Source organism: Arctopsyche grandis, chromosome 3 (genome assembly GCF_051622035.1).
Source record: "Arctopsyche grandis isolate Sample6627 chromosome 3, ASM5162203v2, whole genome shotgun sequence".
NCBI classification, from domain to species: Eukaryota; Metazoa; Arthropoda; class Insecta; order Trichoptera; family Hydropsychidae; genus Arctopsyche; species Arctopsyche grandis.
The window spans coordinates 33188669-33201919 of record NC_135357.1 but is presented as its reverse complement, the minus strand read 5'-3'; the positions used below and the strand labels follow the sequence as shown (position 1 = coordinate 33201919).

The 13251-nt window shown below is 36.7% G+C and overlaps 2 protein-coding genes across 2 annotated transcripts in view; one reads left to right on the top strand and one right to left on the bottom strand.

Annotated features, from left to right (window-relative positions):
• Window positions 1-13251, top strand: part of shot (dystonin-like protein short stop) — a 288361-nt gene that overhangs the window by 259750 nt on the left and 15360 nt on the right. The window contains exons 68-77 of the mRNA XM_077427723.1: window positions 31-303; window positions 379-502; window positions 578-773; window positions 2615-2692; window positions 2973-3014; window positions 5533-5610; window positions 6542-6713; window positions 6785-6902; window positions 6993-7222; window positions 7319-7436. Coding sequence (XP_077283849.1) covers window positions 31-303; window positions 379-502; window positions 578-773; window positions 2615-2692; window positions 2973-3014; window positions 5533-5610; window positions 6542-6713; window positions 6785-6902; window positions 6993-7222; window positions 7319-7436 — 1429 coding nt within the window. The remainder of the gene's footprint in view (window positions 1-30; window positions 304-378; window positions 503-577; window positions 774-2614; window positions 2693-2972; window positions 3015-5532; window positions 5611-6541; window positions 6714-6784; window positions 6903-6992; window positions 7223-7318; window positions 7437-13251) is intronic.
• On the bottom strand, window positions 8691-11723 carry wls (Wnt ligand secretion mediator). The gene is made up of 2 exons (XM_077427726.1): window positions 11594-11723; window positions 8691-11060 (listed from the first exon to the last, which is right to left on the bottom strand). Exon 2 carries the CDS (start codon window positions 11050-11052, stop codon window positions 9415-9417), a length of 1638 nt encoding a protein of 545 aa, XP_077283852.1. The 5' UTR covers window positions 11053-11060; window positions 11594-11723; the 3' UTR covers window positions 8691-9414.

Genomic DNA, 13251 nt, shown 5'->3' with positions numbered 1-13251 from the left:
ATTTTATTAACAATCCCATTGTAATTTCAGGCTGAAAAACTATACAAAGCAGTGCATATGCTCTTGGAATGGCTCTCCGATGCTGAAAATAAGTTGAGATTCAGCGGACAACTTCCAGACAGCGATCAAGAAACTCTGGTCCAAGTACAAGAACACGAGCGATTCCTCGCAGAACTCAAAGACAAAGAAAAAGATAAGGATTCGACATTGTCTTTAGCTCATGCCATATTAACTAAAGCTCATCCGGACGGTGCTACAGTCATCAAACACTGGATCACCATCATACAGAGTCGATGGGATGAGGTTAGAATTTCATAACCTCTAAATTTTAATTAACTTATAATATGGTTTTATTAATTGTATACATGTATATTATAGGTATCACAATGGGCAATTCAACGTAGAAACAAATTGGAAACTCACATGCAATCTTTGAAGGACCTAGATTTTACCCTCGAAGAACTCCTGCAATGGCTTATGGGTCTTGAAAATACTTTGCACAGTATGTATTACACAATGTATTGAATGAAAGTTCAATGAAAAGAATTTGTTTTTTCAATGCTGTGCTTTTTTATAGCTTTGGAGACGGAACCGTTGCCGGATTCAATTGAATTGCTCGAAGGTTTAATCCAAGATCATAAAGATCTTATGGAAAATACGCAGAAGCGTCAAGGTGAAGTCGATCGCGTGTGCAAAGCTAACCAGATCAAATCAATCAGCAAAGATTCACCGAGAAAGGTTTCCGCCAAGGGTGCCACCAAAGGACAACCAGGGTTTGTACATTGTCTAGCTTTTTAACTGCATGATATGTCGATAGTCATTTTTGTTATTATTAGTTGTGTCGTATAATTTGTCATAAAATTGATTTGTTTACGTCTAAATGTTTTGTGTTTTAGTTCATTTCAATGTTTAGTAGAATTTGTGCTTTTTGTGTCGTAGAAATGAATTCTATTGAATGAAAATTTTACGCTTATCCTAACAAAGCAATGTTTCTAAGATAGATAATTTAAAATAGTCTAATATTTTATAAAAATATTTTTAAATTAAACTTCATTGCTCATTTTATTACATATTCAATATTTTTTTAAATGATATAATTTTATTTAAATCAAATAGTTACAATTTAATAATGAAAAATTCAGTATATTTTGATTGAATCGTTTTATTGTACTTTTGCTTGTATTATACCATGCATGTTTGAATGTTTAAAAAATTTTGTGAATCAATTTTTAAAATGTGGTTTATCAATGTATGCAATTTCAAGGTTACCATTCGTACTGATTTTACCAGGACAGTACTGTTTTTTTGGGTATCTGTCCTGGTAAGTCGTGAATTAAAACCAGTACACTTTTTTATGTGCTAGAATTTTTTTATCTAATAGATGGATAAATATAAAAATTCTTCGGCGAAAATGATGTCTCTTACAAAAATATTGGCAAATTAGTCAAATGTTGTTTCCATTAATCAGGAACAAATGCATCAGATGAAGGATTTTTTACTTTGATGAACAATATATAGTCCAGTGATTGACTGTTGAAACCTTAAAATGTTTGCTAATCACTTAGTATAAATTTAAACCTCTCTTGTATAGAATTTTATAAGAGCATTCAAGGAAATGATAACATTTTTTTTATAAATATGCGTCCTTCGTCTTCGTTTACGTATTTATAAATGTTTTTGGAAAAAAATGTCCTGGTTTTGAATTTAAAAAAAAATGCTCACCTTATTTTAGAGGCCATAAGGCCACATACATCAGAATGGGCAGTCCCATATCTAAATTATTGAATACATTGATGGAGACTTTTTTCGGGAGGGGAAATTACGCCCCTTTCGCCATTTTGAATCATGAAATAAAAATACTGTTACGTAGGGGTGGGTGGGGGATCCAAGTAAAAGACCAAAGTCGAGTCACAGCATTTATTGGTGATTAAGGAGATACACGCACTGGCAGTGCTCCGTCCAGAATGTCTTGATATCGCCTAAGTACCGCCTTATAATATATAGTATAACGGATAGGTCTCTCAGGGCATCTTCGACGTCCGGCTTGTTTACCTATTGTTATGGTCACGTACTAGATGTGCCACGGAAGTCAGTCCCACGCTACCGTTGTGGGTTCCGAGAACTCTACCGGAATGCGACCGAGCTACCGCTACCCCCGCTAAGTGCATTCGAGGGTATCTCATTGTCAGCCGACATGTACTTCAGCCTGGAGATAATCCTCGAAACCAATTATAACGGTCACACAGTCTCTGGGATGCTATTGCACTTACTCGGCGGTGTACGTAACAATACTTCATGTATGTATGTATCAAAAATATTATATTTACATACATATGATACATATCAATATCAATTTGATACTTAAATATAAAAATCGATTCACAAAATTTTTATTTAAACATACACATAAAGCTCTCCGCCGCCCCCTCGCTTCCTTAAACTCCAATACGATCGAATGTTTAGTAATTTATTTTTATTTTTTTTGTATTTTGCATCTCCCTTCTGCGCACGCACGTTCATGCACAAATATCATCCTGTGAACCGTCCGCACTGTACACAAAAATCCACCTGTGCCGTTTTTGCTTTTTGGAATGCTATTTTTCACACAAAACAGAAGAGGTTCTCAGCATGATTTGAATAGAGATCGAGAAACGTCGCCAGACTATTATGGCTCGTTGAACAGACGTCAAAGGTTTGTATCGCAATTTTGCATATTACATATATTATAAATATATACTTTGCATGAGATATGTATTTCACGTCGCATGAGAATCATATCATGTCACCGTTCCATGTACATATGTACATAATAACAATGTGATTTCCTTTTATATCATTACCGAATGTGTTTCAAATATTGTTCGATGTTTTCAAATCAACTGCTTATGTGTTTTTGGCCTATATTCACCTCATGTGTGTCATTTTTCTATTCTTTGCACGTTCCATCCTCACTTCTGACCGTAACCGCGCAGCTTCAAAGGATCGAGGGATCTCAGCAACAACAGGCGCGGAAGGTTAGGAGTTTTCCCATTACATACATACCATATCAAATTCCATTTACTGTGTCCATTATATGTATACTTTTCGTTGTCATGTCATTGAATTGCATGTTTTTGTATAAAAAAAGATTTTTTTTATGTCATGTGCTTATACAAATCACTAGTGTGTATGCTGTATGTATTATATATATATATATATATACTTAATTTCATTCACTGAAGCATTATGAAGATACATACGTTCTAGGTACATCCAAAGTTTAAAAAAATAAACATTATGTACATATTTACACTGTTCATAGATATGGATCTCCATAGTACATTTGTAAATTGAATTGAGTATAGCTTTGAATGCATTGATTTTAGGTTTATTTGTTCGGTTCAGGTCTTTTCAAACAGTTTCATCCTCATCGGCTGATGTAATACATGTATTTGAAAAGATCTGTACATATATAAATATTATGATGTTGCCAAACACGTCTACCGTTATTATATTTACAAACTCTATTCCATATTGTACATAGGTGAGGCTCTCTTATAATGCAGTTATGATAGTTATTAATAGTTTCAATCAACAACCATCAGGTGTTCCTCCCGCTGGAAAAAATTGGGTTACCATCCTCCTTTTAACGGGTCTGGAACTGGCAGCAAAGGGGTTTAAAAGGTTTCCCAAGCCCAGGTGGAGCTAAAAATAAGTAAAATGATATTTCAGAAGTGAAATTTCGGAGCTTTTATTTCACCAAAATGTTTAATTAAAGTTGAAAAATCAAGATTTCAAGATTATCATTTTCAATAGATCGAGTTCCGAAACTGGACAGTCTATTTTGTGACATTGTAGACCAGAGATAAGTTTTATGTTAATTGAAATTTCACAAACTACGTCCACCACTTGCTACAGTTTCAGGCAGTGTCAGGAAAAATTCGAATATAATTCTTGTAAATTATGCCGTTTTATAAAATTTAATACAATTAATACATTCATTTCACTTTGAACTTTATTTGAAAGAAAAACTTTTAAATTAATAAGCCTTCACCCAATGAATATAATTTTCCGAGTGCAAATGTTTGAGCTTAGAAAGTAGAGGCTAATCTAAGATTTTGTAGGGCCTTTGGCGCTTTAATTTTAAATATTAAAGCGTCTTCGGCGCATCGAGCGGCGCCCTAACATATTCAGCCGCCCGGCCCAGCCCCCCCCCTAAAACCGGCACTGAATATATCGATCATACGTGTATGATCGTTGAAGTGACGAAATGATTGTTAGAAAGAGTCAGTCAATAAAACAAACAAACGCCAAGAGAGCCTCACCTATGTGCAATATGGAGTAGGGTTTGTAAATAAATGCCTACCGTTATAAATATGAATTTCCTGCAGGCTTAAAGTTAATATTTGGACGTAGTTTTCCAACCCACATGAGTAATAGATGATTCTTGTGAATTTCATAAGAGAGTACTCCTTTGCTTAACTGCTGGAATGACGAACTCTATACGTCACGTCTTACAGCAATCGGTCCTGTACTGATACATACTATTACAATTTGCTCATTTGACGCGTACTCTTTATCATTATTTTGAAATCGTATTCGATATCTCTGACTTGCAGCAACAAAGTAGTGTGTACCATATTATATATGTATGTATGCATTTGACGTGTGAAATTAATGACCTTTCATGTTTGCATTTTTGCTTTGAATGATTATAATAGTACGTAGTGTGTACAGTGCTACTCAAACTTTTTCAGTTGGCGGACCAGCATATATTTTTCAGTAATTCTCACGGACCAGCATCATATTTTTAAATAAAAAAGTTATATGAGTGAAAATTTGTTCATATAACGAATAAAAATAATATTAAATATAAGTAGTAAAATTTATTTTGTTGAATTCAAAGAAGTACAATATCTATATATCATATATGTACTTAGACAAAGATGAAAAAAAAAACTAACGAGACATGAGCTTGTTTGTTATTAGATATCCAGTCGTGGTTTTATCGAAGACAATTAATTCCACACGTAATGGATCGTGAATATTTACACTATTACGTTATTTTGTCTTTATTAAACTAATGGTTGAGAAACCAGTCTCGTAAAGGTAAAAGAGTTTCAGTGCTTATTCTTAAATATCTGGGAAGAATTCTGCTTTCAATTTGATCTAAAAGGACGCAAGTGAAGTTGTGGTTTCAAAACACTTTTTTAACTCTTCATTTGTAGTCAGATCAATTAGTTTATCTTCCAAATTGATTAATATATACGTTATAATAAGCTATTGTTTTAATTTTTTATTTACTTCTTTGTGCACGGCCCGGCTACTGCCGGTACACGGACCAGTACTGGGCCGCGGACCATAGTTTGAGTAGCACTGACGTAGTATGCTGCAAATCATACACACATATATATTTTCGTTAAAGTTAGTCTTTCAATTTTGCTAATGTAGTTTTTATTTTGAACGTCGTCAAATGCTGCTGCTGGACTTGACGACCTCATGCATGTATTCCGTTGTGTTATTTTTGGTTTTCTTTGTTTTATATTTCAATAGTCGAGTGAGTCCCGGTCGCGAAAGTTCGCCCGATTACAACCTGCCTCACTACGGCCCCAGATTCCTGCCTAAAGGAAGGTAAGTCGTAGCGTATAGGATCTCAACAACCGTCTAAACTTATACGTATATAAGTAATGGCATAACTAAGACAAATTTCAAGTAAAAGCTTCTTGTCTACTCAATTTCAATTGAATCTAATCGGAAGAGTTTATCTTTCAACTGTGGGTCTTTCTCCGCATGGAAACACCCATCGAACATCCATTTCATACTTCATAACAGTCACGACACTGTCAAATCAAATTTGGGTCTATCATCATTTTCAAAATCTTACTCCATATCATACTATATATATATATGAATACTTCAATCAACATTTTATATTATATAAATATATAAACATTTGTATTTGCCTTTGGGAATAAACTATCACTTAAAAAAATCATAACTTCTCTATGTCTGGATTGTATTTAATTTTGTATTAGTCGTTTTAGGTATATAAATATTTGTATAGTGTATAAATATTCTATGGATATTTTGATTCGAATGTAAATTGTGTTATATACTATCTATATATATATACAGAGTGTATGTATATTTGCTTTGTGAACTAACATTGATCCGTTTCCTTTTGTAACGAGGACTTTGAGACTTAAAGTGAGTTGAGTAGTCATTCAGATTTGGGACGTACAAATTGAATTATATTACTAATGTTGCAGTTGTTGACCAGTGTACACATAGTTATTGGCCACCTGAACTCTCAAACAGTATACTGATGCATATTGATCGTAAAATAATACAGGATTCTCATACTGAGTGGCCAATGATTGTACTGATCAATAACTGTGGCATATCCTCCTACTGTAAAATTATCCAAATTGTACGTCCTGAATCGTTGTAATTTTTATTAGTTAATATGTAGTAGATTTGACTGCATTTTGAATGTATTTTCTGATACTGAATCTAATGTGTTTGTTTAGTTTGGTATTATATGATCACTTTGCACTTGCAGCAAGGGCTCCGAGCCTGAATTCAGATCGGGCAGAGTTAAACTGCTCTGGGAGAAATGGAGAGGCACGTGGTTGTTGGCTTGGGAAAGACAGAGACGTCTGCATGAGCATCTCATGAACTTGAGAGAGATGGAACGCGTCAGGAACTTCAGCTGGGACGAATGGAGAAAGAGGGTACGTCTCCGATACGTCGTCGTCTCGTTCGCCGTTGAAAGCAAACACTAATACTAACTATTCGATTTCAGTTCTTGAAGTTCATGAATCACAAGAAGTCACGTCTGACAGATCTGTTCAGAAAGATGGACAAGGACAACAACGGGCTCATTCCGAGGGACGATTTCATCGACGGAATTATGAACACCAGTCAGTACAATCAATATCTACAATATATTCCGAGCTATGCTTACTGTATTCAAATCACTGTATTGATGATTTTGTTTTGTGTGTGTGTAGAATTCGACACGTCCAAATTGGAAATGGGAGCCGTCGCCGATCTGTTCGACAGGAACAATTCCGGTCTGATCGATTGGCAAGAGTTCATCGCAGCTCTCAGACCTGATTGGGTCGATCGTCGTCCCGAAACGGACGCTGATAAGATCCACGACGAAGTCAAGCGACTCGTCATGATGTGTACTTGCAGGCAGAAGTTCCGAGTGTTCCAAGTCGGCGAAGGAAAATATAGGGTAAGTGTTTTATTTACATACATATATACAAGTAAGATTGTGAACATTTTTACGTCCGAGTGTTTGTTTGCTAATGGTCAATTTTCTTTTTGATAGTTTGGTGATTCTCAAAAACTGCGACTCGTCCGAATTCTTCGCTCCACTGTCATGGTGAGAGTCGGAGGAGGGTGGGTAGCCCTCGACGAGTTCCTCGTCAAGAACGATCCTTGCAGAGGTACGTCATATTCCATTACATCCAAAACTTTCTTTCAAATATACAAGATGATAGCCGAATGGAAAAATAATTTCAAATTATTTCCTCATTCTAATCATTTACGACTAATTGTATGAGAATTATAAAATTTCTATTAAAAAATATAATTAGCTTTAAAATACTAACATTGATACATTGGAAAGACTTACATAGTCGTACATGATTTAGATATAATTGTTTTATATGTATGTGAATCGATTAAAAATTGCTATAAACTATGGTACCAACAACTAAAACAGGCCTGCTCTTGAATCTGTCAGTTTGATCGACATTATAATTAGATTGAACCCATTTTTATTATTATTACATACCTCCTTTACGTTTCACTTACGATTACAATTCAGGAAAAAGTTTGCCTCTTATCCGATCGTTTTCATACTTTGCCATATTGCTCATTTTAGTCATCAATATAAGTAAATGGATGGTGCAAAAATATCGTGTAAGACGCGTTTGAAATCTGCCCGACGAGATAGTCGTTGACGTTTATCCACCGTTTGTTTATTAGTTTTAAACATAGATGGCGGTAGTAAAATAAAATTATTAGTATTTTTATTCAAAATAATAATTACACTACAGATACAATACCATAGACACATCTATGGAAAAAATCGAAAGCAAATATTTGCGAGAAATACAAATTGCGAGGTAGTATTTTTATAATAATCAACAAATTTGAGATGCCATAAACTCAAATTTGTAAGAAACGGGGATAGGCTGCCAACTCGGTGGAACCGTTTCAACAATGAAATCATATAAATTGGCACACTCTGATTTGAGTCATATATCCAAGGTCTAGCCAGCAACATCAGGCCAGAGATTGAACCCATAACCCCTCAGTTGAAAGCATTATACGCTAAAAAAAAAAGGAAAGCATTATACGCTAACCACTGAGATATGTTGTTGGTAATACAAATTTGTATTTGAAATGGTATAAAATTCAAGTTTGAGTCTGATTTAGCAGGCATTACAAAATTGAGTTCTATTTATTTCTAAACTGATTTATATACGAACAGGCCTGTTTTATTTTGTATTGAGACAGCTTCATTCAGTCAGTCAGGCTTCAATATAGAAGCAATCTCATGGTTTTTAAGGCCATTAATGTCTATGGTAATGGAATATTCCAATAGCCATACCGTCAATGTTGTATATCGTATTTATTGCAATTTTTATTCATAATCGTTCCGAGTTTAAGAGGCAAAAATATCAACAAAAAGGCATATTTAAATAAGATTATTTATTCATCAAGTATAATATAGCGTTTACATTAAAATGGCGAAACAGGGACACATTCATATTACATAATAATTAAATTAATATAAATATCTTATTACAATTATTCGATTACATTTAAGGAAGTTTAGTTTAATAAAAAGTGTATAAAAAAAACATCAATTAAAAATATTGTTAGCCTTAAACATTAATAATAATAAAAAATTTAGACTACAGTTTTGGAAGCTACCGTTTTAAGCACACTTTTAGTAAACATCTTCATATAAAAATAAATGCATACTAAACGTTACATCACATTGTGTATTTTTTTTTTTTTTAGTATTATAAGTAGAATATCAAACTACCACATTATATATATATATCCTTAAATTAAACATTAATAAATGCGAATTTTACACAGTTTACGTGCAATAATAAAAAAAAAAGATATGAAACGGAGAATGTGCTCGCATACGAACATCGATTGCATACTACATAGGAATAATTTATGTATTTAATTCTAAACATCACATTCATTAAGTATATTATAATAGTAATAAATACAAGATATACTAATATAATATCTAAAATATAATCATTTTGTCGTCGACGAAATAAAAAAATATCATTTACGCACTACGCATACGTCAGCTGCTGCAAAATAAATATCAAAATAATACTGTTAAAACAACATATAAAAATCATCATTGGAAATGCCAGTCATGGATATTTAATCGACCGTCGCTTTGCGGACGAACGAAGTCAACGAGGATATCTCGCTAGGATTGGTCTCGCTAGGCAGACGACTGAATTCAATCTCCTCGCTCAAATTCTGACTATCGGGATTGTTAGTCATCGGCCACTTCTTGTGACTGGGCGCATACAGAATCATCAGAGCGAAGATGTATATATTCCACATTCCGTAGACGCCGGTGAAGAATGCCGAATTGAACTCCAACTCGGTGTTCTCGTCCCACTTCCACTGCCCCTCGGCCACCTGTCCCAGGATGAATCCCACGACGGTCAAAGCGGCGCAGACGAGCGTCGTCAGCATCATGAATTTGAACCGATAGATTATACCCTCATAGTGCAAACGTCGAACGGAACACATAGCCGGCAGCGAGGCCCGTTTCTGCGATATGTTACAGAAGACCTTCCAGATCATGCTGCATAAGAATAGAAAGTATACTCCGGCGGATATTCCAGCGAGGATTATAAAAGTCAGAGCCAGATTTGTGCCGATATCGGTTACCCAAATGGAGTAGAAAGGATTGCGGAGTTGTACGCCTCTCTCGCACATGTCGAATACGAACAGAGAGATGCATCCCGTTGCGACTGCGCTCAAGTGTTTCCAGTACGGTTTGATGGAATGGGCATTGGTCGTGTCTTGGATCAGCATGTGCTCTCCGGCGAAGACCAGCCAGAACGACAGCAGCATGGCGTAGAATAAACCTTGTCGTATATCGCCGAGCAGTAGCATGAACGGCATGTCGAACTGTAGCGTGAGATATTCCAACGGAAGATTCAACAGACATAAGGTCGCGCCGAGTGAGAGTAGCATCTTTTCCAAGATGACCGGCTTGCGGGAGAGCATGTGAACTCGGCGCCAGAACCAGACCATGATGGCAATTATGAACGGGAAGAATATCGTCTTCAACGACAGCCACACTTTGGTGAATCCTCCGTTTTGATTTATAGCTATGAGCCACACGTCGTTCAAATGACCGATGTGTACGTTGGCCTCGTTCTGGGAATTGACCGGTAGTCTTATATTCAAGAGGTAGAAGTCGTGGTGCAACGATCCCAATTCAAACAGCGGAATCGCAGTGCAATTGTACAAAAGAGCTTCACTCTTTGCCTCAATCGTACAATCTAAATTCCTCTTTTCGACAGAGCGAGCATACGGCTTCCAATCTTTATCATTGTCCCCTTTGTTCCTGTAGGCTAAACGGGCATCGATCATAATTTGAGTCCTCGGTTGCATCTCAGTCTGCGAATGATACTTTATGTCGAAATGCAATACGCCGATTAGATTCTGCTGCCATCGGGAATAGTCGAGGATCGTATATTCTTTGGGAACCGGCATTTGGAATGCGAACACGAGCGAGTTTGCCGTCTTTTGTTTGTGCGAGACTAGACTAGACAGCTCCAGGCCGTGGCAGCTTCCTTGGCCGCGATTGTAGAACCAGCGGGTATTGTTCGGTTCACCGGTGTCTCGGCAAACCGTGCCCAGGATAGTCTGAGCGCTGGACGGAACCGGAGCTATAAGCCCACCGACCAGGAAACATACTACTTGGCAAATGAGTAGGATTGCGACTAATATGCTCAACTTCTTGCCGCTGAGGTTTTCAATGATAGTTCCAGACATTTTGAAACCTGAAATAAATAAAAAAAATATACAATTTAAATAAATGATCCAATTGTATATATTGAATGTATGAATCATAGTAGTATTGCTTAGAAATCCAACCGCATTTCTCGATTTATTTTGTAAATTTCTCGATTTACTTCCCTTTGGACAATATTGATAAAATAGTTGTATACATTCATATAAATGATGCCAAACTATAAATAAAACGAAAAAATTCTGTATAATAAAAAGTGATTCAATGCAATGTTTATTTTCATAGTAATACATCGGTTGATAGATTTGTATTAGCAGTGCGTCATCGCTTTGAGGTTATGTCAACACCGACTAGACTGAAGTTGAGTTTGTCTAGAAAATTCCATGCTAAACGCGTCGGTGTCGGCTCTAAAGGGGCGGAGCCTCTCTAAATGGGGCTCCGATGGGCGTGGGGCCCTCAAGGTCATGATTTAATGTGTTTTTTATGGGTTTGTCTATGTCGACTTTGAAACAATGGATTGTCGGCCGAACGAGTGGGGGGTTGTTTCGAGGGGGGGTGATATACCGTGCACTTATACGCAGCACCCGGGAGTTTTAGGGCTCCGCGGGGGAGCGTGGGGGCGATGGGGGCGCCAGCGACGAGTGTAGCCGCACCCACTGCACCGGCGTCACCGGCTCGACTCACACTGCGTTCTACCAACCTAAGCATGCGTTCTACCAATCTTCGTGAATCGCTCTACCAATCGCATCATTTTTTTGCACAATGGATTATATTCTATTGAATGATTCGACTAGAAATTCGGCTATCAATTCCTTGCGCGGATCGAAAAATAATTAACATTTAGCATTTAAAAAATATGGTAATTAAATTATTAGTCACGTTGCGATGGTCACAAATATTCCGCATTTGCTATGAAAACCGCGAATGTGGAATATTTGGCGCTCGAGTTTTCGTTAGTATGATAGTTATCGTTAGTATGATAAGACTTTTCGGCTGCCAAATATTCCGTTATAGAGACTTTTTTGGGGGAACGCTTTGTGACCAAGAAATATATACAGCCAGCAGTATGGCTTAGTGGGGTGACTGTGAAAAAGTCGAAAATATTCGGTTATCATGCATACATATGAAAATATATACGATTCGTATATATATATCGGTGGCGTGCGGTAAAAGTCTCTCTCCCCCCCGTCGTACATCCTCACTTAATTTGTGCGAGCTGGATACAACAGGAACAGGCTGTTCCTGTTGTATCTTGCCCGTGCACATTAAGTAAGGTTGTACGACAAAAAGAGAGAATTTCACCGCATGCTACTGCTATATAATATATATACGGGTCTACGTGACGAGACAGAATGTTAAATTACAGAAAACGCAAATATCGGAAGGCAAAAATCGAAAGATCAAAAAAAAAAGGTGCATGGTAAACGGTACATACTCACGTACATCCTCACTTTATTTGCGCGAGCAGGATACAACAGGAACAAGAGGAACAGGCTTTTCCTCCCGTATTCTGCGCACGCATATTAATACGGGAGGAAAAGCCTGTTCCTCTTGTTCCTGTTGTATCCTGCTGGCGCAAATTAATGTACCGTTTACCATGCACCATTTTTTTTTTATCTTTCGACTTAAGATCTTTCGATTTTCGATCTTTGCCTTCCGATATTTGCGTTTTCTGTAATTTAACATTCTGTGTCGTCACGGAGACCGTATATATTTACATAGTATCGTTTACCATACATACAGATCTTTCGATTTTCGTTCTTTCGACTTTCGACGTAGTCAACCAGACCCGAGACATACGTAAAATGTACATATGTACATGATATCGCAGTTATTATATTATTAAGTCACTAGTGGCCTTTGTGCACTCAGTAAAATATCGCAATTCGGATCAACGATTTTATTTTTTTTTTAATTTCTGTCGGCCGATCATGTGAACGAAGTGATATGCCGCGTCTCTTTCCACGATATACTATTCGAAGGGGAGAAAGATAGACGGGGCGTGTTAACAGCGAGTACTTCGTACACACGCACGCACACAATAGACAATGATTATACACGATTGGTTAAATTACGTTGCTAGCGACTGAGAGGTCCCGAGTTCGAGCCCTAGTTAGACCTCGATTGAAAAAAATCATACGCTGCATGATACACGTGTACAAATTCAGCCATTTGTTTCGATTTAGGGCAACCTGTCATTATATTAGGATAAATTGGCCAAT

Bases quoted from the DNA above. Each gene is read 5' to 3' on its own strand.
- wls (XM_077427726.1), bottom strand. From the start codon at position 11,052: ATGTCTGGAACTATCATTGAAAACCTCAGCGGCAAGAAGTTGAGCATA.